Below are 24440 nucleotides of genomic sequence, written 5' to 3'. Positions count from 1 at the left end.
GAACAATTTTCTATTTTCTAGAATATAAAAAAACTGAAAAATATGGTAGACAACCACAAATTGTTTTTTGTTATCAGAAAATAACATGGTGTTTTCAAAGAATATATTTTAGTTATTTTCGGTTGTTTTTTGAGAGCTATTTTAAAAAATAATTATACTAACATATATATAATTATTAAAAATAAAGTTGTGAACATAAAAATTATTTTAAAAATATTAAAAAGAGGTTAAAAACATTTTAAATTCCTAAATAGACTTTTATTTTACAAAATATCACAGAATATTTTTCTAAAACTATTGTTAAAAACTATTTTTTTAAAAACAATTACTAAACAAGGCGTTAATCCTTTTGGGACAATCCCTTTCTTGATGACATTTTGATTAAAAACCATACTTTTGTGGCTTTCATTCGCCTTGAATTTCCAATCTGTAACTTGGCCAAGGTGCTAACCAGAAACTATAAACCGAAATCTGTTATGCCGCCATTAATGTGATTAATCACTTGTTAGCTTAATCTAATTAACATCAGGAAAAAATGATGAAAAGATCTAATAATGTTGCACATCAACAGTCAAAGTATTGGCCATGAAGAAGTTGAAGTACAAGTTGGTGAGGCCATTAATGTATGCAAATAAAATCAGGAGTCATCCATGCATCACTTTCAGGAGTTGTTTCAGTGTTGCAGTTCTCCATTGAAGGAGGGTATTTATTGCCATATGTTGCAGGCTGCTGAATGATCAATTCAAGATTTCCATTTTATTTCAGAAGTTGGAAACTTAAACCGCCTTATACTAATGGTCCATCTTCAACCCAAGTGTTTGGCACAATGGAAAGTGACAGAGTTGGTGAAAGAATACAAAAGTTTTTAGATGGAAAACTGTTGGCTATTCCTTTTGAGATATGTACAAATATGGCCAGGCACAGCTTGGTCCACAAGGGACCTCTAGCTATGCTTTGGAAATCATTTACTACTAAGCTTTGTGTCCATGCATGCTTGTTGGCCTTTTACTTCCAGAGGGTCATTGTTCATCACCAAATCGAGTTCATGAGATCGATGGATCGATCAATCATCGATAGTGACTCTAACATGGTCACCTAACATGGCTTGCACCACTTCACCAATTTGATGAAACTGTTTCAATTAAGGAAGCCTCGCTTCTGTTGCCCCATTGCATATATGCTCATGTACTTAATTTCTTGGGTCCCCCCATTTGGTCAGTTGCTCCCTAGCCACATAATCATGAAAAATCCCAAAAGGATGGCATGGATTCCAGTTGGTAAAACATAAATATCATTCATTATGCATACTAAAGTCTGTTAAAGACTGTAGATTTAAAAGGGGTTTGAATTAAATGCATTCTGGCATTATAGATTGAAGATTAATTTCATCAACCCTTTTGCCACAGAACTTGGCATGAAATACAGAAAGAAAGCTAAGAAAGTAGAGCCTGAAAATCAATCAATATAGATGAAATGGGACCAACAACCATGGCTAGAGAATAGTACTTAAAAAGCCAAAAGATCAAACACTACCAGATAAGAAGTTGGTAATGGTTAAAGCAATACTGCATAGCTGGTTAAATATTGTGCTTCTACCAGTCAATGGAGACTTATGGCCTGGACGATCAAGGAACCCCTCCTCACATGACTCGGCATCCGCCATGGCAGCGGTCACCCATGTGTTAACATCATTGTATCCCTTGGATTCCAGAGCTTTCAATGAGTCCTCAATCCGATCCAGCGCATCTTCATAGTTTTCGGAACAATCAGCTAGGCATTGGTGTGTATAGCGGTCTGAATGAGACTTGTTAAGCAACTTCTGAACATATTTTTTGATTTCAGTAGCATTTGTTGCAGCAAGTTTTAGTGCAATTGTGGTAAGCTCAAAGAGGTCTGCATCCTTGCTTTCTGGGACTGATTGTAGGGAACTTATGCACAGATCCTTGTAGATTGCATGATCACAAACTTGGGCGATCAGCTCCTCCCCTAATGATGATTTCTGATTTGGTATGATTAATCCTAAGTCCTGGTCCTCTTGGGCCAAGATTTGATGTGGCCAGAAGGCAAGAATTAGGATGAAGAAGACACCAGAGATTGTGTTCATGTCTTTGTAGCTGGTTTTCTTGTTTGGTTGGTGGGAATTTTGGGAGATTTTCTTGTTGGGGGTGGTGGGTATTGGGCTAAGAACTTGAAGGGAAAAACATCAAACAAGTAGGGCATGTGAAGGATGTCTTTAATCACGTGTTGGTTTTGAAGAAGGGGTGTAATTGCTTGGTTGACCATTTCATTTTAGAGTTTTGTGTTTGGCCACCCAATTTACAAGCTCCATTTAGCTCTATTCTAGCACTTGTGGACAAGCATTCTAGGCCAAGCGAGTGCTTAGGGTTTGGGTAAAGTCATGCCAAGTATGAATTAGGAAAACAAAATATTAGGGTTTTGATGAAGGCCATGCATGTTAGGTAAATGTTACAAGGATAAAAATATTAAGGTTTCAATAAAGTCATATTAAATAATCATTAGAAAAATAAAATATTAGAATTTCAATAAAGTCCTATCAAGGAGGTGTTAACGAGAACAAAATATTGGGGTTTCAATAAAATCATGTTAAGTAATTAACACTATATATATATATTAATATTTCTGTAAAATCATGTTTACAATAATAAAATTATTCGAGATTCGATAAAGTTCGTGTTAAGGAAGTACTAAGAAAACAAAATACCAGGATTTTGTGAGAAATATGTGTTAAGAAAATATATTTTATATTTCATGCGAGTGCGAGCATTAAAGAGTAGAGTTGAATTTTAGTTAGATTATTTGTTATTGAGATTTTGTTAAATTTCTTATTTGTAAAAAACTAAAAAATAGTGGGTGAAAGGCATTGAAATCATACAAAAATGCTTAATTAGGTTATCAAGAACTGTCCTAGTGGCTTTAAGATTTAGTATTTTTTTGAAGAGGGTACATTTATTATCAAAATAATTTAAAGTTTTAAGAGCATTTTATCATTTGTTGACAATAATAAAAAAAAGCACCAACCCTAAAAGCAAAGTTTTACTAAGAAATAGATGAAACCATAAAATATATTGAGGTTGAGGTTAGTTTGACTGAGGGTATTTGACATGTCTATTATGCAAACTCTTGCTTTTATGATAGGGTTAGACAATCATTGGAATTAGGACAAGTATTAGAAATAGAAATGAAATTTTTTGATACTATATATATATATATAAATTCATCACACACAAAATAAGAATATGTCAAACTCAAATTAATGAATGTTATTTATATCTCTCTACCTACAAGACTATGAATAATGATTTGTATCTTATAATCCAATTAAAAGAATTTGACAATTTAATGCTCCCATGTGGTATTAATGAGGGGTGACCCCTAAATTATTGAAAGTTTTTCCTTATGAAACGTTTGTACCCTTAGAAAAATGTCCATATTCCACCCTTCTACTTAAAGGAGATTAGTTAAGAGTTGTGGAATAGGGTCATAATTAACCATCATGCATTCACAAGAACTCCAAGGACATGGATTGAAGTATGGGCAGAGCCTGCACACACGTATATGGGCATGCATCACATGTTCTAACCCTCTTTTGAGAGAATTATTGTGAATAGACTTGACTACTTTACGCCAACTACTCTCTTTTTAATAATGAAAGGTATATGGAAAAATGTGATAAATTTGATGTCATATTACCACAAACTAAATTTGCTATATGTTATAACAACCAATCAAGCACAAATTAAGTACAAAATTAGTGTATATACACACACACACTCACCTCATTTAGAGGGGTTTATAAACTCTCTTTTAAATATTAATAAAAATAGATATAAAAGGTTTAAATCTAGATGAAAAAGTAAAAAATATTTGGTATATTGAGATATGATAATAGGACAAATACTCCCAATATTGGGACTAGTGTAGGGAGGACTTGATCAAAGTTAAAATGGGTTTGAGATTTTGTTTTAAATTTGATGGGGTTTGATTATCATATCACCGTCACCTTGACTTCAACTTAGGTTAGTTGGTTTGGGATTCTATGAGCGTTTGAAATTTTGTTTTAAACTTTATGTGGGTCTGATTATTTTGTCACCCTCACCTTGACTTCAACTTGGGTGAGTTGGTTTGGAGTTGCACCCGGGTTTGAAATTTTGTGGGTTTGATTATTATGTTACCCTTACCTTGACATCAACTTGGGTGAGTTGGTTTGGGGTTGCACCCGGGTTTGAAATTTTGTGGGTTTGATTATTATGTTACCCTTACCTTGACTACAACTTGGGTGAGTTGGTTTGGGGTTGCGAGTTGGTTTAGGGTTGCACCCGGGCTTGAAATTTTGTGGGTTTGATTACTATGTTACCCTTACCTTGACTTCAACTTGGGTGAGTTGGTTTTTGGGACCGAAATAGTCATCCAAGTCTAATCCAAATAAGTGATCGTCGGAGCATGGCAAATTGTAGTCCATATCGTAATTGAAACAACTCCATTCGGTGGACTGTCTCTCTCTCTGGCATTTATAGCTAGGGTTTTATACTATTGGTGTCTCCAAAGAAAAGGAAAAAAACACCGGCTTTTTCCTAACCTCTATCCAAGTACTAATGGCACACTCTACTCTGAATGAAGTGCATTTACTCTCCCCTACTCTCCTCTCTACTTTAAAACCCTGAAACCCAAGTTTCTCCCCACATGAATCACAGCTAGAGAGGAAGGAGAGGGAGAGGGAGAGGGAGAGGGAGAGGGAGAGGGAGAGGGAGAGAGAGAGAGAGAGAGAGAGAGAGAGACTCAGGAGACAAGAGTGAGAGAGGGAGATGGAGGGAATAGAGCATAGAATGGTGAGTGTTAATGGCATAAAAATGCATGTAGCAGAGAAAGGACAAGGCCCAGTTGTGCTGTTCCTACATGGCTTCCCTGAGCTTTGGTATACATGGAGGCATCAGATCATTGCCATGGCTTCACATGGATACCATGCTGTGGCTCCTGATCTGAGGGGCTACAGTGATTCCGAAGCTCCAGCTTCATTCACCAGCTACACTTGCCTTCATGTTGTTGGTGATCTTATTGCTCTTATAGACTGTCTTGGAGCTGATAAGGTGTTCCTTGTGGGACATGACTGGGGTGCTCAGATAGGGTGGTATATGTGCCTCTTTAGGCCTGATAGAGTGAAGGCATATGTGTCCCTTACTGTCCCCTTCAGGCCCAGGAACCCCAAGATTAGGCCAATTGAAGGGATGAGAGCTTTCTTTGGAGATGACTACTACATGTGCAGATTTCAGGTTTCTCTATCTTCTCCACCCTTTTGGTAGATTTAGCTTGTGGGGTTTCTTTTTTTTTTTTTTTTGAATTCTTTCTCTAGAAGCACAATCTAACAGTCATGATAAAAGGCTTTTTTCCATTTTGAGAAACGATTCCTAGAGGTCATTCTCATGTCCTGATCCTGTGAGCCCTCTTTCAGATAATTATGACACACCTGCCTAAGCACACAAATCATTAATTCCTACTTGAATTTGAAATGAAAAAAAAAAAAAGTTGCAGTCTGCTCCATTTGTGATTCTGATCAAGGGGTGGTTTTGTTTTTCTTTACATGCAAGGAGGAATGAGTCTTAATAATGAAGCATATGTAGTCTAAATCTTTGATAAATGAGTGTAACATCCACAGATTAATGAGAGAATAATTGGGTTTTCAGGATTTTTACAGTCCTTGCAAATATCAGAAGATTGTGTATTCATTTGCCTTTTCAGGATTTTGGCTCTGATGCATTATATGTATACTGCCCTTTGTTTCTCTTACATTGGTTTTTGCTGTTTGTCCTGTAGAAGCCTGGGGAGATTGAAGCTGAGATTGCCCGTCTCGGTAGCAAAGAAGTACTCAAGAGAATTCTAACAGATCGCAAACCGGGTCCTCCCTGCTTGCCTAAAGAAAATCCATTTGGAATCAAAGCCATTCCTCCCAGTCCCTTGCCCTCTTGGTTTTCAGAAGAAGACCTTAACTACTATGCCAGAAAATATGATGAGAAAGGCTTCACTGGAGGGTTGAACTACTACAGAGCTTTGGATTTGTATGTTTCTTAGGCCTGCCTCTTCTCATTTCAGGGCAGTTCCAATTTTGGCCTATTGTATTCAGATGTAATGCTTTCTGTCCTTGTTGCAGAAATTGGGAGCTCACGGCACCATGGACAGGGGAGCAAGTGAGAGTTCCGGTTAAATTTGTCGTAGGCGATCTGGACATGGTCTATACTACTCCAGGGGTGAAGGAATATGTAGACTCTGGTGCCTTCAAGAAAGATGTGCCATGTTTGGAGGATATTGTTATAATTGAAGGAGCCGGTCACTTCATCAACCAGGAAAAAGCAGAGGAAATCAACAATTACATTGTGGATTTCATCAGGAAGTTCTAATCTGCTGTTTTTGAGTCGTGTTTCTTGTGAGCATTGGATTTCATGTTATCATCTTTAGCTCAAGTTGGTACCACTATATAGTAGGAAATTCGCTTGTTATATCTGTATCCTCAGTGTCCAAGAAAAGTATGGAGTTCTTTCTTGTTGCTTTCCTTTCTGCTCTCCGCAATTGCTTTTCACCATATTGATGATCAAAGAAGTGTACAGATATTGTATTTCTATATGACTTGGAAGCCCAGAAGCCATTTTTTCTGCATATCCAAATCATCATTTCATCAAATGATTTTGGATATTGCCATTTTTGAGTTATATCAACTGGGTAATTACCTAATCTTCAGATACATTACCGGGTTTTGTTCTTCTCTGGTTAGAACTTCTGCCTTTTTTTGGGCTTTGTTAGATATGGATTGGTGCAGGCATTCCAGCTTATTTTTTTATTACCGTACTCTAAAGTCCCAAGAAATCACATGAAGATTATATCTCTTAAGTGGAGGATTGGTAGGCCAAAATAATCGATTTCAGGGCAACCTTGATCAAATCTCAGCACAGAACCGAGCCTTCTGGTGATTAAAGACTCGATCACAAACCATCTGCCTTTAGTTTTGGACAATTTCAATCCCCTGTTTGAACCCCTAGCTGCCTCAGTTACCAAGTTGGAGATACCACATCCCCACTGCATAACACCGCATGATACCACACAATTCGAAGGAATAAGGTACTAGGCATATGACTTATTAGGTTGGCATTAGCTTTGAATACCCAGAGAGTTATGATGATTAATTGCAAGCCTGATTCAATATAGAGAATCCTGCTAGGACATCCTTTTCCACCAATCAGATCCAGTCAATACAAATCTTAACCAACAACATCCAACCATTCAGTTGAGTAGAATGCTCAATCAATCAGGAGCATCATTTGCCTCTGTAATCAAATTTATCAGCATCTGATCATGTCATTTAACACTTTTTTATTGAAAGTTTTGATAGTCAACTACCATCTGAGCATAGTTTCTTTTAATTCCACAAATCAGTTGCAAAGTAGGGAAATGATATTTAAGTCTTAAGCAGGTGTTCGGTTGTCCAAATAAAAAATGAAAACCCATAAGAACATAAAAATACCACAAATGACTTCAATAGATTCCTAGAAGTCTAGCAAAATTTGAATTGCCATAGTAAGAAATGACAAACAACCTCACAACTAAGTATTATAATTAACTCAAACCCTAAACCCCCTGCTGTTCCTCCTGCCCCTAGCTCTCTCAAACTTCCGTCCCTTTGACCGCACATAAGGTTTGGTATGGCTGTGTGGCACACCAGGAGCTTTCCCAAAGTGTTTCACTGCTTCACGAGAATTCTTAGGGCCTCGGAGAAGAACCTGCAAATGCAACCGAAAATGGTTTAATAAATCAAACCACTAAACTCGGTGTGTTTCCATTTCCTCATTGTAATTAATAAGCACTGGAGTCAAAAGATGATCCCCCCCATATTCATGGGTGAAGACTGGCTAGTTACTTCACAGGTTTTTTATAGCAAAGTGTAGTTACTTTTCAGCAACAGTCACTTTCTGTAAAAGTATTCAGATGAGCTACTATAGGAAGCACAAAGAAGTTAGGTGTCCATGGCTTTGTCATACTTTAGTGAGCTAGCATTGAATCTTAAACAGTTGGAGGCAGAAGATATTGAGACTCAAAGGGTCCCAAGGTCTTCCACTTTGCCCGGGTTATGACATGAGAATGCATAACCACACAGCCAAATATGTAGAGTTACAGCTGATATTGAAACTTCAGCTGGCCCCATTCTGGATTCACAATGTGCCAAATCCCAACAACCAATCCCTGAAACTTACAGACACTTGGTATGTAAAACTCAAATGCTAGTAACCAAAACAAAAATTTTTAAAAGCTACTACTAGCCCTCCTGGATTTTTAGCAAGCATTTGAGACATATCAAAACTATTGAGGGACTGTTCAATAACACAACTCAATCCTGAATACTGGAGCTTTCCATGTTAATTTTATTGACATACTGCAGTTACGACTTAATTTTCAAGTTTTTTCCCTTCAAATAAGAAGGAAAATTTAAGATGGAATGTGTTAAAATATTGCTTCAACCCTGACCGCACTTCCTATGGTACAAAAACTTCCATCGCTAAAAATTTAGAACCAAATTTTCAATTTCATTGAAGTTTAAACTAAGAAATAAAACCAAGACAAATTTCTAACTGTACTAAATTTCAAATTCAATCAAAATGCAACATGACTTTCTGATTAAAGAAATGCAATATAGACTATACCGTGTTCTGTCCGAGTGGAGCCCTGAGTGCAAGCTGATCAAAAGTCAGGCACTCTCCACCTGCCTTCTCAATCCTTGCTCTTGCAGTCTCTGTGAACCTCAATGCTGTAACCTTCAATGCAGGAACTTCATAAACCCTAATATCATCTGTAACAGTCCCCACAACCACAGCAATCTTTCCCTCCTGCAATATCAAATGCAGGATTAGATCCAAGCAAATCTTCATAGTCCTTAGCAATTTAAAATTTCTCCAGTCAAACCCAAAAGAGAAATAATGTAAACAGAAATTCAGAAAATGTTTTCTGAAAACTTGACCAAAAAAACCCAAATCCCCAGAACATCAACAAGATGTTATCGGCCTCTATGATTGCAGAAATAAAAATGGTTGCAGAAATAAAAATGGTTGCAGAAATAAAAATGGTTTCCCAAACCGTTTTATTAAAAAATAAAGAAAAACATCTTAAAGATTTCTAAAAACCGACCCATTTTCAGGAAATGTTTTCATAAACAATCCTTAAAAAACATGGTACCAAACAAATTTTTTACAATGTAATACGTCGTTCTCATTTGTTTGCTTTCCCCTGCCAAAAAGGCTCTATCCTTCTTCAAATTTCTAATTACTGTTTGGGCTCTTCGTTTGTTTGAACAAAACGTAGCCCTGGAAAATCTTCCCAGGAAATACCTGTTATTTCTTTAATTAAGTATAATGTATGATCAACTAAAACGGGGAAAATATCACCACTTCACCGACGAAATTCGTACTTTTCTCATGGGAAAAAAATATTCCCTAAAAAACAAGGTGGCACATAAGAAATTCGAAATCACTAGAAAACACGCCACAAGTTTTACAAAGCAAAATCCAAACACGCCATAAATTTATCAACAAGTAAGAGAGTAGATCCAGAGAGAAAAAACGAACCTTTCCCCCCATGTAACGGACCAACCTGGAGAGAGAAAGTGGAGGTTTGTTGACCTTGCTCATAAACAGCCTCTTCAGTATCACCGCATTGAACTTGCTTCCAGTTCTCCGCACAAGGAAGCGGTACAGCTGATCACAACCTCCAATCACTCAATCACAAATCCAATACACAACACATAAATATATATATACACACACACAGAAAGAGTGCCGGAGAGAGTACCTTCACGAGAAGCTTGAGGTAAATATCATCGGATTTGGGGGCGGTCCGCTTGGTCTTCTTGCTCTTGCCTCCGGCGACAAGATCGATCCCCTGCGCACATTGAAATGTGACAAAAAAAAAAAAACAAAAGAAGTGAGAAAGCAAGAGAAATTGCGAGAAAGCCAGGGAAAGTGAGGGAGAGTGGAAGAGAACCATTGTGAGAAGTTGAAGTTGGAGGCCGCTAGAGAGATGAGAGTTAGGGTTTCTTCGACCTTCGAGGCAAATGAGATTAGGGTTTTTTAGAGGCTTTTGATAGATGAATTCACTACGGAGGTCTGTGCTGTGTCTCTGTGGACCTTAATCTTGCGCCGTACACGTGTCGTTGAAATGGGGGATTATGGAATATGGGTTTCTGATTAGAAGCCCAAGAAATGTGGACCTATGAAAGGCGGGCTGGGCCCAACTGTGTGGCCTCATATTATTCAGTCCAAATCCCTTAACAATCACCATTTCTTCTGCAGAATTTTCTATTTGATTAAAAGAATCTCTAATTAAATAATAATAATAATAATAAAAGAAGAAACTAGAAAGGTATTAATCTATCTTATCTGATTTAACATTATTATTATTTTTTTTTTGTGTGTGTTTAACTTCTCAAAAATAAAATTTTAAATATTCTACTTTGAAAAACATTTTTTAATTGATATAATCTTCCTTTAACTTTTGAAGTTTAACAACATATTTAAGTTGAAAATAAATAAATTGTTAATAAAAGGCTAAATTTTTATTTATACATAGTTTATATTTTCTATTTTTCAAAATAAAAAATAATTACAATTTCTATATAAAATATAATAACTTTTATATAAAAGGTCCAAACTTATCTTATATTTTTAAAATTTAATATATTTGAGTCAATAAAAAAATTTTACTACCTCAATTTTTAAAAATGGTTTTTAAACGAAAAAGATATAAAAATTATTATGAATAAATGTGGGATGAAGGCAACCCATCCTAAACTCGCTCTATTGCCGTAAAAGTGATAATGCCATTCTTTCTTAGTTGACAAAGCAATTTACAAAAATAAAAAATATTATATTCTTTTACAATAAATCAAAATTTTAATTTTAAAAACTGTTTTATGTTTTTTTAAAACACAAAACTACCTGTATGACCATCATCAAGAACTTCAGCTAAATGAAATCATTTCCCTTGCTTCCTATAGCTTCTACTGAAGAACATGGTCTTTACTTACCCTATCAGTCTAAAATGCAAACAACATCCATACAAAAAATCATTTCATTTTCATGTGGCTCATGTGAATCTTCCATGAATAACTGGGAATCTAGCTCCAGTACCTGTTTGATTTCCCCCACAATTCAAAATGAATTCACTAAAAAAAAGACAGAAAAACATACTTGGAATTTGCATAGGCCCATTCAAAGCAACCCATCTATGCAGCAAATATGCATTTATATATGGAACAAAAATAAAAGGATAACATGAGGCAAGGTTTGGTTAAAGATACGGTGAAAACTGCAGATCATCGATGAATGCAGTCCCTCCAGCCACAGCAGCTTCAATCCAGGCGCTCCATCTGCAAATATAACCAGAAGTATAACATATCAACTTCTAACCGTTTGTCTTGGGAACGCATTTCCAGAAATAAAGGTTTGAGCCCAGATCTATATGCGACAGATCCATGCATTATACGTTAGTTCACAAGATGGTTTTGGAGTTCTCTGACAATTTCTTACTGAGGAATATGAAGGAAAATGAATAGAAAGCCGAGGGAGAAATGAAGAAGTCTGAGATTTAACAATGAGAACCTTCCAAAGAATAAAATGAGCCATTGAATGCATATGGAGGAAGAAAGAGATGAAGGTTTAAGTATAAAGTAGTACCTTCCACAGCCCGTCATTGAGGTAATGCATGTTATCCACGCCAATTCCTTTGTTGATTGCTCTACTGCAGTCGCAAGCAACTCGTTTAACTTCTTACATATGCCAACATAGAGGAAAATGAAGTAGGCATAATCCAAGTACAGTTTTTTTTTTTTTTTTTTTTTCCTTTTCTTTACAATATTTTCTATGAACAAGTGGGTATAATAGAAGTAGACTCTACTAGCTATGCTTCCATGAATTAACAAATTCCAAAATACATCTTATGGTAACAAGTCTCCTATCCATTCTTTTTCACATCATTATTTCTTATTTGAGTTGTATTATGCTTTCCCTCTTTGTAAATATTAACAAAAACATACAAATACAAATGCCTGACTTCTGTACAAGAAAGCATGATAATGTAGTTTAACTTACATGTCTTTTGCTGACATTTTTGTGAACCCAATAGCAAGAGCATGTTGCTTTCCTTCAGCCATTATGGCCTGGCATTATTCAATTCAATAAATTAGGAAAATATTAAAAAGGGAAACCTCAACTATTTTATTTCATGCCTTTGCAAAAAGGAAAACAGGAAAACTAATCAAAAGTAGATCAGAATAGTAACAGGAACTGACATCCCGAGACAAGCTATAGCATACAGATACAGTTGACAATGCACAAATACTCCAAGCACAGCATGATATTAAGGAGGATAATAGAGTATTCGTACCACTGGACTTTCTTCAGCCACATCATCGTCCAAAACACCACCAGGAGATGTGAGGCCAGGACACATTATATTTGCTCCAGCAAGGACAAACTTAATTGCACCCCTGTCCACTTGCAGTTTTTTCATTATATTGGGGTCTGCAAAGCAGAGTAAGATAAGAAATCAGCAAAGATCAGGGTAAAGTGTTGAAAAAGAATAAAAGGAAAATGATAGACACAAAAGAAAAAGAAGAAGAAGAATGAAGCCTTTATGCAATCCCCAATCAGGGAAAAATTCATAGGATCTCCCCTACAGGATTCTTGAATTTCGATTAGGACCCTGGAAGCCCATTTTAAAAGACATCTAGTGAGGTTTGAGAATAAAAAAGAAGAGTCTCGCTTTGAGAACAATCTGGGGCACAATTCTGAATCTTCTTCTCTTACCATAAAAGCTTAAAATAGTTTACAGAGGATAAGTTCAGGAAGGCTCAGGGCCAGGAATGCTAGTTTTAATCAAAATCTAAACAAAATGACACTGTAAATATTCTAAAAATGTGTAGAAAGAATGAAAACTAAATGAAATACAAAGCATGCCCGACACTTCCTATCTCAGCCAACAGTAAATACTTTGGGCATATGAGATGAGTTTAAGTGGGAAGCACCAAGTGTGTGCATGTTACGACCTAGTTTCTTACTAAACAAGAAATAAAAGATGAATTACATATAAAACTATGGGCACCATGAGTTCAAAAGCTCCATACTATTATAGATATTCACTGCACGGGTTCTTTCTAGCAGCTTCACCAAAGTCCAAAGTAAATGATATTAGCCACACACTAGAGAATCAGGTGCAAGTTTCTCTCCTACTATTGACTCTCATTTTCATCCAAACACATGAAGCTAGACCATCCTAAAGAAAAGCAGCATGCAAGAGCAGAAAATCCACGACAATAAATTATTTAACAAAAATTGCAATTTGTAATAACATAAGATATAATAGACAATTAAAGAAATACTTTACATTGGTGAAGAAGTCGTAATGTAGGCATGTAAGGTCCATCCCGAACATTGAAAAACAGTGGCACATTGTTGACCAACACCAGATTCAGATGGTTTTGACTAATAGAAGAAAAAAGGGTTTGTCAGAACAAATCTCTTATATGTTGGATAGAGTAATTATCATGAAGAACCAAAACTCAACAGCAACAAACTAACAAGAACATCAAAGGAAACAACAAAACTAATAAGACAGTGAGAACCATTTAGCAACAATGAGAGGGGACTTCTTCGGAAGCAAATCATCCAAAACTGGTTCGAGTCCTGGGTACTGCCATTAAAATGAAAGGCTATAAAAGACATAGACAAAGTCATTTTAGAAGACAATTATCATTTTTTTAAATAAGTGAATCAGTCGTCATTCATTGGTACAATAAAAAACAAGAATGCCTCTAAAGAGTTAAAACCTCATCTGCAATGCTTTGCCGAATTTTGCGTTGCACCGATGCCTTAACTTGATTTTGTGAGGATACATCTTCAGATGAGAACCTATAGAATACAAGAAAAGAAATATCAAAAGTTTATAGAGAAATTTTGGCATACATAAATAGGCACAATTATAGTAATACAAGAGAATGCACATCAAATTTTGCAATATACAAACAGGAACAATCATAGTGACATGATAGAAGGTACACAGCAAGTTTAAACAGAAAGAAGACGACCAGACTTCTACAAAAGACCATGCTGCTGCAAATGTCAGAAAAATCCAAGAAGGGCCAGCCTTAAAATGCCATTAAAAATAAAACCAACAAAGCACCCAGACTCTAAATTGAAATTTGTCTACAAGAGAATCCTTGTTGTAGGAGATGATGGTTCCACTTTTTCCAAAGCAACACAGAACTGTTCAATCCTCTAGCAGTAGCCCAACATTGACCTCCATAGCATAAGTATGCTCAATCGCCCACTTAAGGTATTGCACAAAAAGTGCAAACTAACTAGAAGTCATTATTATGGTAGAAGAGAAAATTTGTTATGTGGGATGAGGTGGTGCACTCCATGTGCAAATAAGGTATAACTGGATTCCAGGAAACTAAATGATCTGTCATCAGGAATCCCAACAAACATTGCATATATGGAAGGAACCTTGAATGAGGTGAGGAAGCTCCAAATGATGCACAGCAGAAAAGACTAGGATTGCAACTTCATACACCTTCCATAGAAACTCACAGGATACAAGGCTCATTTATCCTCCAATCCCTTACAGTACATAGCTACAGCGCCATTAGGATAGATCTTAATCTAAACAATCCTAAACCTTCTAGTTAGAAAGCTTAATGCTGTCAATTTGTAAGGGTTTTTAGCATGCTGCAGTCAACAGCATCAAATTAACAGGGATATAAAGAAAAAGCAAGCCAATTTGCAAGGCACTCAAGTTCCAAGTTCCACCACATCAACTCCATTAGAACACCATATTAGAAGATAGAGTTCATCCCAAGTTTCAATGGAACTAAATGCTATCCATCTTATCTAATTATGAGAAGACCAAAATTATAATAATTCAAAAAGTGTGCTTGGAGGTAGTAAATGCTATTCATCTTATAGAATTAATAAAAGCAAAATCATGACAACAGAAACTGTGTTTGGAGGGTTCCTCAGGAAACAGCTAGTGTATAGGCTCTACATAAACAAAACCCTCAGGTAGAAAAGTTGACAGCATTGCTTTCATGTACAAACCATGTGACATTGCAATTCCAAACAAACGAACTAAAATTTCCCATGTCAATAAAATTTAGATACTAATGAACTCCATGAAGCTGAATAACTCGCAGCAATGCTCCTCTCAAGTACAAGGGCTTATCGAAGTTCTGTGACACAAGGACCTAATGATCGATCATTTGAGATTCATGATCTATAAACAATGTGTTTATGGCTTCGACAAATGGACTCACAAGGGAACGTAATTTGTAGCCAAGGTTTTTCCCTCTTTAAACCCTCTTCTCTTCTTTGGGGCTAGAATTGAAGTGTGACTCAATATACAAATCTCACCAAGTATTAGCTGTCAATGCATCTGAGTGATTCCAACGGTTTCAATTCAAACAAATGCCATGGGTTGTCTCAAATGCTCCAAATTCTGTTTGATTCTCAGAGGAAAACGCCTAAAAAAAAAAAAAAAAAAAAAAAAAAAGAGCCTCAAGAAAAGAACCCACCTTCAATAACTCTCTCTTTACCCTTTCCATCTCTGATTTTCCCGGGAACCAAACCACATCAATTCACAATACACACAATAACAATAAATTCAACGCATCAAGTGAATCCCAATTTACGAATCAATCTACAATCAATCATAAACAAAAACTACAATTCAAAAATAAAATTTATATATATATAGAGAGAGAGAGAGAGAAAAAGAGAGAGAGCGCGCTTACTTTTTGAACATTTTGAGAGGTGAATGGAGAGAAAATGTGAGTATCTTCAAGAATTCGGACGAAAAAAAAACCCCTTTTCTTCTAGGGTTTTACAGGGTTGGTGAATTTAAAACCTCGAATGAGGAACAGGAAAGTGGGGGTGACGGTGAGCTCACTAGCGCAGCTTAGAATGGAGCCCTCGTTGTTCACTTGTTCTCAAGCGATTCTTTTTGCCTCTGTTTGGGTAACGGTGTGGATCAAGTCGGTTCAGGAATAAGATTAGATCCCTTTCGAGATTAACCCAACTTCACCTCGGCTTGAAGGTTCTCACTTCTCAATTCTATTTTTCTTAAGAATTAGAATTATTTTGAAATTTTAAAAAAAATTAATTAAATAAAAATCGATATAATGAGAGAAAATTATTTTCTTATATTCGATTTTATTATGAAAAATAGTAAAGAAAATAAAATTTAATTAAAATTAATTAAAAATATATACATTTTAAAATTATTAAGTCTTTATATAATAAAGAAAAATAAATTAAATGAATTTATAGAAACAAAGAAAAATAATTTATTAATTTTAAATCTATTTTCTATATTTTTTTCTCTATTTTCTTTCTCGATCGAAAGTCAAATATAGCGTAAAAGTTATTTACCTCTCATACCACATGTATCAAAAAGTTAAAAGACAAAATCTTTATCCTTAACCGACATGCTAATTTTTGCAAATGATGACCGCATGTATCAAAAAGTTAAAGACAAAATCCTTATCCTTAGCCCGACATGCTAATTTTCGCCAATGATAGACTATCGTATCTATAATATCTTCACTTTAATCTTGAGATCAATTTTATTAAATTGTGATGTGATATCTAACAACCTTTGCTTTAACATCAAATTGAGAAATAATATTATTTAATTGGAAAGCTATTAAGATACATTGAACAAGTAAAAAAAAAACACTTCCCTTTTTAAAAAGAATCATCCATATGAATCAAATCCCTAAATTATTCTTTTTTTTTCTACCCACTTATTTTAATTGAGATCATATGGTAAATAAAGCAAAATAAGAAAAACTTCTCATTTTTTTTTATATGTATATAGAGTTTGTGTTTGTCCAAGTAGAAAAGTATTGTGGTTTACAAACACTTTTTAGTATAGAAGATAATAAGTTAGGATAAGAAGAGATTATCGAAAAGTCCTCAAAAATAGCTTTTCTAAATAACATATTAAAAATAATAATAAATGTATTTTATAGTAAGGTAACAAATCTCTAACCTAATAAATTTTTAAACATGGTATTATATAAATATAAACCAGAAAGTTAGAATTAGTACGAGAATAGTATTATCAAAATATTTATATTTGATTTAAATTATTCCTGTGAAAGTTCCTATAAAATATTAAAGAAAGAAAAGAAATTGTTAAAAAAAATTATTTTTTTGTATTTGTTATAATATGAAAAATATAGAAGGAAAATAAAATATAATTAAAATTAATTAGAAATTTATGTATTTTTAAATTATTTAATTTTTATATTGAAATGTTAAAATAAGTAAAATAAGTTTAAAGAACATATAAAATAATTTATTAACTTTAAATTTAGTTTACAGATGTGACTGATACCTTTTACAAAAACCTTTGATTTTATTTTAGAAAAACAGTCTTAGAACCATAAGACGCCTTAACACGAAGATTTGAAGAAGCATTTGGAAAATGACTTGTCATGAATACATATAAAATAATTTATTGCCTTTAAATTTACTTTTTATTTTATTTATTTTTTACTTTCTCTTTCCTTTTATTTTTTTATTTTCCCTTTAGCTTTCTTGAGAACCAAGCATAATTTTAATATTTAATAAAATTTAGTATTTGGTTTTTAATAATCTAAAATGACTTAATATCATATTATACTAATTATTAAATATTCACATAAACCACTTAACCTAACAAAAGAATAATCTATTTTAAAATATCACCCAAATAATTTTTGACCAAAAAAATTGTAAAATAATATCATCATGAAAAGCATTTTTTTTAACTTATAAAAAAATTATTTAATCTTGAATAAGATTAAAATAGGTAAATAATTGGATACGAAATGGTTTGGAACATGTTGGCCTTTTACGAAACCTTCATTTGTTAAATGAAAAGTACTACTACCAACCCCAAGAAGTGACAAGTTCTCTATAAATAGAAATACCAATCAACAACCTAACGAAAGGGAATTCAACTACGTACCCACTAAGGGAAAGCATCATTTTACCCGTACTCCTCAAGATTCCAAATTTATTCAAGGACCAAGGTAAAAACACATCATCTAGAAGTCCTCCGAACTCCCACTTTTCTTCAATATCCCCAAAAACAGAAGCAAAATCATGGTGTCCAAACAGGATGTGGTCCACGTGCCCTAATTGGAACCGTCACAAATCCCCATACCCGAGCGTGTCACACATCTAGACTTCAATCTTCATCGAGAATCACTCCTTTAAAAGAATTGCAAGTCATCTTTATCCCATAGTCAGTCACAATTGCCCCTCTGTCCTACTGTCACATGCATCACAGACACCCCTACAATCATTCTTTCCTACATCTATTCATTCATTAATTGAGTGTCACCAACCTCCACCTCCACCTCCTTTGCTCCATGGCTAGCTTGAGCTTCATCATTGGCATCATAGGTTTAGTTGATTGTTTGTTGAACTTAAATTTTCTGAGTTTTTTCCTTGGTGGGTTTTCTTTGTTGTGTATGGTGATGTTTTCCTTCTGCTGTTTGGTTTGCAGGAAATGTGATCTCTATACTGGTTTTTGCCTCCCCCATGTAAGCACTTAACCGTTTGTTAAAAATATGAAGTTGCTAGAGCTATAAGCACTTCCATGTTTTTGCATGGCAACTGGTGTATTTGTTAAGTCTCTTGTAGGCTTATATTTTCCAACTAGATCCAATTCAATGATACCTTTTCAAGCTAGGGTCCAGGGGGTTTTGGCCCAGTTCAATTTTTTACTTTTATTTTTTTTTTGGGTTTTTCTGATAATTGCAGAATATGATGAATTTGATGCTCTACATGTACCACTACACCGTAAATTCATCAGTTTCATATTGTATGATATGTATGAAAGCTGATCAATTCTTACTGTCAGTTTTTAGTACAGAACTTTTATGATCAGATCAAGATATGTAGCTCTAAAAATACCCAATTTGGAAATAAAAACCAATAATTTTCAGAGGCATGTGTGTGAGCTGGTGAATTCTTTTTCATTTTACTTAGAACTTTTCTTCTGGTGTCAATTTTTAGTACAGTACTTTTATGGTCAGATCAAGATATGTAATTCTAAGAATACCCAATTTGGAAATAAAAACCAATAATTTGTTATTGAAATTGGGGTTTTCAGAGGGACTTTTCGTAGAGTAGTGAAGAAGAAATCAACAGAGAATTACAAAGGAATTCCATACATAACTACTCTGTTAAGCACAAGTTTGTGGTCTTTCTATGGAATTCTCAAGCCTGGCGGCTTACTTGTCCTTACTGTGAATGGTGCTGGTGCCATTATGCAGTTCATCTATGTCACTCTGTTTCTGATCTATGCTCCCAGGGATGTAAAGGTGAGATATTAATAGATTTTTTGATATCTAAGTCATGGAATTGCATATTTGTCATGCATGGAGTGAAATTAGTATATTGTATCAATGACCCTTTGTGTTTCTCCTCTGATTTTTTCAGATCAAGTCCATGAAAGTGGCAGCCGTATTGGATGTTGGCTTTCTTGGAGCAGTGATTGCACTAACTCTCCTAGCCTTCCATGGAAGTTCTCGGCTTATCTGTGTGGGAATTTTTTGTGCAGGATTGACTATAGTCATGTATGCATCTCCTCTTTCAGCCATGGTAAGGCTTCTTACTTTGCTTGGTAACCTTTTGAATGATGGCTATCCACATTAGGCGAGAAAAGGGGTGGTTTTAATGCTGATTATAAGGTGTTTGATGCCAATTGCTATAGCAAGAACCCGGAAACATGAGATCTGCAATGGCAGTGGTGAGTACTAATATAATTCTGTTTCAATTTTGTGCGCGACAGAGGATGGTGATAAAGACGAAGTCTGTGGAGTTCATGCCGTTTTTTCTCTCATTTTTCCTATTCCTCAATGGAGGTGTTTGGTCTGTTTATGCAGTGCTTGTCACGGATTTCTTTATTGGAGTGAGTTCTCTCAATTCTTTCCACCCTTTTCCCATATTATGAAGACTTTCCATTGGTGATTTGTGAAGCTCTTTGCTGATATTTCTGCAATGAGTTCTGCAAAAGGGTTCCAATTTTCCGACTCATTTGAATGATTCACAACCTGAGAAAGAGTACTGCAACCATCACACACCATTCTCCTCTATGAATACTTCATATGATCATGCTGGTTTTTTTGGCATATGGTTAAGAGTGATGGCCTGGTATGATTTCAGGTTCCAAATGCCGTAGGATTTGTGTTGGGGTCAGCCCAGCTGATCCTCTACGCAGTCTACAGAAACAAGTCAAGGCCTTCAGCAACATCAGAGGAGAGAGTGGAGGAGGAAGGCTCGGCCCACACGGTGAAAAGAGCGGTTGAGATGCAAGTCTCTAAGGATGATGGCAAGGCCAGTCCAAAAAATCATAGCCTCAGCAAGGGAAGAAGCCTCCCCATGCCCTTCATATCTCGACAATACAGCTTACAGAAGATCATGAGAACTCTTTCCTGGAGTCCATGTGAGCTGCAGGATCGGCAGCAAGATAAGGACATTGAGAAGGGTGACATATGATCACAACCTTCATTAGAACATCAAGAATTAATGCAGCACAGAATCACTCTCCTGTGCAGTTCTTGTAATATGAAGCTATAGTTACCGGGAAAATCGAATCCTTTAAAATGACAGCATAAAACATAACAGTACCCTTTTGTAAAGAAGGGCATGTGAGTTGTATACTTAGAAGTTGGCAGTACTCATTTGCAGTTCATAGCCACTTCCTCTTAAGTGAGATTAATAGATTGAAAACTCTCTCTAAGATTCTTCTTCAAACTCAAATTTGATCATTGAGACATACAGAGTGTTATATAACTCATCATTTGTTGGAGAAGAGTCTGAAAATTTGATCATTTTTTATGAAGAAAAAGACTTCCCAAACTTCATTGGAAAGAGGTATGAAGATTTGAAATTAATTTAGCCTAGCCAAGGACAAAAGACAGTCTGGAAATGATAAATGCAGGGAAAGGCAGATCATCGTGTTAGAAAAAGAGACGGTACACGTATCATTCTGTTTTTCCTTCTTCACATGCATCAGCACACACCTCTTCTTCTTATACCATTTCAACTGCAATTCAATCTCAGCTGCTTCCATGGCTAATCCAAGCTTCATTGTTGGTATTATAGGTTTGCTTCTTTCTTGAATATTTTTTTTTCTCCCTTTTCTCGATATATGCTTCTTGGGGTTTTGTTTTTATGCTGATTTTCTTTTTCCCTGTTTGCTTTGCAGGAAATATGGCCTCTCTACTAGTTTATCTTGCTCCCATGTAAGATAAACTATGCTATAGCTGTACCTCTTGCCTAGAATTATATAAGCTGTTTGTGTTTCATACTAAAATTATATATCACTGATCTGAAATGTTAAAAATTGTTCTGGGCATATTGATTTGAATTATTGACAATTCTGATTTCTTTTGGGAATATTGTTGAGTACTATTTCAGGTGCCAAATGCTATAGGATTCATACTGGGGTCAGCCCAGCTGATCCTTAACACGATCTACAGAAAAAAGTCAGTGCCAGCAAAATCAGAAGAGAGAAAAAAAGAATGAAGATTACTCAGCCCAACTGGTGAAAAGGGAGGTTGAGATGGGAGTCTATGATGATGGTGGCAAGGCAAGAGTGAAGAATCACAGATTCATCAAGGGAAGAAGCCTCCCCAATCCCTCCATAGCTAGACAATACAGCTTATAGAAGATCATGAAAACACTATCTTTGGGCTCATATGAACTCCAGTCAAGTTGGCAACAAGAGAAGGATGCTGAGAATGAAGACTATGAACACATAACCCTTCACTAGAACATAGGAAGTGCTGCCAAAATTCACTCTAATGTATGGTGTCAATGCTGCTATATTAATTTGAAGATATAAATTTTACCATGTTTTTCATTGGCTAAGGTTTGTCATTTGATGAGTTTTATTTAATATCATACGATACATAAGCACATAAACATGTTAACTAACATAGAAAGATGAGTTGTGATTGTCTGATCTTCAATTTAAATTAAGCTTCCATCGGCTTTCATAAGATCAAGGGTTTATCATAATACAAATAAAAGCTTCATTGTCCATGCATATCACATGTGAATCCATATATATAATGCAAAATCATAGTCTTGTTTTGGTGCAATCCACTTGACATGAAATCAGTTGTTAAACAATATATGTCAAACTAAATCTCAAACAATATGACAAATAAATTCCTGATCAAAATACTTGGTCCTCATTGCATATCAAGATACTTGGTCCTCATTTGATATATATATAAATATATAATGATACATTGACCACTTTGATTAGTTATGCGAATAAAATCAAATGGGCCATTAATCTAAATCCTAATTCTTTGACATATGTGTATATATTTGGGATTATAGACCACAAAAATATATGAACTAAATGTAACCGTTCATTTTCAATTGTGTAGATATATTGTCTATTCTAAATCGAAAGAGTCCTTACAACTTTAAAACACGTTTACATGATTAAGATGAATTTATATGTATATAGTATTAAAAACTTTTTTCTCCATCCGAAGTAGGATATCCCAATCACCTTTCATGAAAACACATAGCCTCGGTGTATATATCCCACGAGATTACGAGTTCAAATAGATAAATATTTGTTTTGGGGTTAAACAAACTCTTACATCAGGGTTGGAGATCAATTCTGATATTAGTTGTGACGACTCACTTTTAATTGTATATATATTGTCTACTTTAAACTCAAAGGACACTCGCGATTTTAAAACATGACTATGTCTACATGCTTAAGGGATATCCAAACACACACGCACACACTTATGTAAGAAAAATTAATTTTTTTCCCCATCCAACAACTATCACATTAAAGAATCTTCACCTTGTTTTTTATTTTTTGTTTTTCTGGTCTTTTCAGCGAGCATCTTTACAATCTTCCTCTATCTTTCTCCCATGTGAGTAGTACTATAAATATCTTCTAAATCTAGAACCTTTTTGGAAACATTAATTTAACAGAAAATTTGAAATACAATTTGCAGAAAGACATTTTCACATATAGTGAAACATAGATCAACTGAGGAGTTTGAGAGCCTTCCTTATGTTAGCACATTATTGTCTTCGTCCGTGGGGATCTACTATGGAGTCACAAAGCCCGGAATGTACCTGCTAGCCACTATCAATGGCCTTGGGGCACTCATCCAGCTTGTTTATGTTGTCTTGTTCCTCATATATGCACCTCCAAAAATAAGGGTAAGCTGCAAATTATAACTATATATATTCATCAATTCATATGACATTATCATTCATGATATGTAATAATTACAGGCCAAGACCGCTATACTTGTTGGGGTTTTGGATGTGGGGTTTCTAGCAGCAGTATTTCTCGTCACTCAATACACAATGCATGGAGATTTACGGATCGGTGTAGTAGGGTTTATTCGTGCAGGCATAACTATAGCCATGTATGCTTCACCTTTTGTGGCTATGTTAAGAAACTCTCTTTTATCAAATTTCACACGCACACATAATGGCACCTTTGATAGTGAAAAGGCCAGTTCATATGAAATAGAGGGTATTGGCTTGTGTTCCTATCTTAAAGGCCTAAATTCTTTCTTCATGCATGCCTAGCTTAAATATACACGAGGGTTCTAACCCTATTCTTCTTAGTTGTGATTATGGGGTGTATTCATACCAAAGCTTAAGGTATCGATATGTCAATATGCAGAAAAGGGTGGTGATGACAAAGAGTGTAGAGTACATGCCTTTTCTTCTATCATTTTCCCTTTCCTCGAGTGTTCTAATTTGGACTTGCTATGCCATCCTTGTGAAAGACTACTCCATTGCAATAAGTTCTCATAGTTAACGGGGGTGACATATTTTCAAGGATTTCTCAAGGATTCAACAAACATCAATTCCTAGCTAAAATTACTACGCAGACTCTACCATCTTGCTCAGTCTCCAATTGATTTCTTTGGTTGATCTATTGAATACCGAATGTTTGTAGATCTTGCTTATGGAATATCTAGAAGGGTGAATAGGCAATTCTTATTTTTTTTAACCCGATTTTTTTATTTTTAAATTTTGTCTTTAAGCATTAGAGATGAAGTAGAGAAATTTAATTGCACAATGAGTTGACATCGATTTACTTGGAAAATCACCCACATGATCTTTCAAAGGCTTTATGGATATAAAAAGCATGGGTTCAAAGACGGTAAAGTTATAATCCACTAAATATTAAGAAGAGGTACACGGATTTACCTGATAGTTGTTGCTCTTTGAAATTTACACCCTAGAACCTTCCTACATCTGCAACACAACACAATCAAGATGCTTAATGCTAATGGAGGTCTCTATCTTCATTAGTTTGTTTAATTTTTTTGT

At 35.2% G+C, this 24440-nt stretch overlaps 5 protein-coding genes across 6 annotated transcripts; 3 read left to right on the top strand and 2 right to left on the bottom strand.

Moving 5' to 3' along the window:
- Window positions 1–1522: 1522 nt before the first annotated feature.
- On the bottom strand, window positions 1523–2104 carry LOC100854576 (pectinesterase inhibitor-like). Its single transcript, XM_003633557.4, has one exon. It carries the CDS (start codon window positions 2102–2104, stop codon window positions 1523–1525), a length of 582 nt encoding a protein of 193 aa, XP_003633605.1.
- Window positions 2105–4567: 2463 nt separating this feature from the next.
- On the top strand, window positions 4568–6666 carry LOC100249438 (uncharacterized). Of its 2 annotated transcripts, none has more exons than XM_002283426.4 (3): window positions 4568–5288; window positions 5830–6071; window positions 6164–6562. In XM_002283426.4, exons 1-3 carry the CDS (start codon window positions 4824–4826, stop codon window positions 6408–6410), a joined length of 954 nt encoding a protein of 317 aa, XP_002283462.1. In that variant the 5' UTR covers window positions 4568–4823; the 3' UTR covers window positions 6411–6562. The 2 variants fall into 2 exon arrangements, with proteins under 2 accessions (XP_002283462.1, XP_019080735.1); XM_019225190.2 differs by having other exon boundaries at window positions 4573–5288; window positions 5833–6071; window positions 6164–6666.
- A 774-nt stretch (window positions 6667–7440) lies between these two features.
- On the bottom strand, window positions 7441–16131 carry LOC100259659 (uncharacterized). The gene is made up of 15 exons (XM_059742470.1): window positions 15839–16131; window positions 13877–13958; window positions 13673–13740; window positions 13435–13532; window positions 12436–12572; window positions 12141–12208; window positions 11727–11790; window positions 11536–11630; window positions 11351–11419; window positions 11241–11275; window positions 10036–10178; window positions 9844–9933; window positions 9621–9749; window positions 8703–8885; window positions 7441–7784 (listed from the first exon to the last, which is right to left on the bottom strand). The coding sequence occupies exons 1-15, from the start codon at window positions 15847–15849 to the stop codon at window positions 7626–7628; spliced, it is 1431 nt and encodes a 476-aa protein (XP_059598453.1). The 5' UTR covers window positions 15850–16131; the 3' UTR covers window positions 7441–7625.
- Window positions 16132–18336: 2205 nt separating this feature from the next.
- Window positions 18337–20858, top strand: LOC100257903 (bidirectional sugar transporter SWEET16). The gene is made up of 6 exons (XM_002278995.4): window positions 18337–18500; window positions 18604–18640; window positions 19213–19423; window positions 19542–19703; window positions 19894–20013; window positions 20268–20858. Exons 1-6 carry the CDS (start codon window positions 18467–18469, stop codon window positions 20598–20600), a joined length of 897 nt encoding a protein of 298 aa, XP_002279031.1. The 5' UTR covers window positions 18337–18466; the 3' UTR covers window positions 20601–20858.
- Window positions 20859–21175: 317 nt separating this feature from the next.
- LOC109123903 (bidirectional sugar transporter SWEET16-like) lies at window positions 21176–24085 on the top strand. Its single transcript, XM_019224971.2, has 5 exons — window positions 21176–21209; window positions 21313–21349; window positions 23099–23309; window positions 23385–23521; window positions 24064–24085. The coding sequence occupies exons 1-5, from the start codon at window positions 21176–21178 to the stop codon at window positions 24083–24085; spliced, it is 441 nt and encodes a 146-aa protein (XP_019080516.2).
- Window positions 24086–24440: the final 355 nt, after the last annotated feature.

This window comes from Vitis vinifera, chromosome 14, assembly GCF_030704535.1.
Source record: "Vitis vinifera cultivar Pinot Noir 40024 chromosome 14, ASM3070453v1".
Taxonomy (NCBI): Eukaryota; Viridiplantae; Streptophyta; class Magnoliopsida; order Vitales; family Vitaceae; genus Vitis; species Vitis vinifera.
This window is presented reverse-complemented; position numbering and strand designations above follow the sequence as displayed.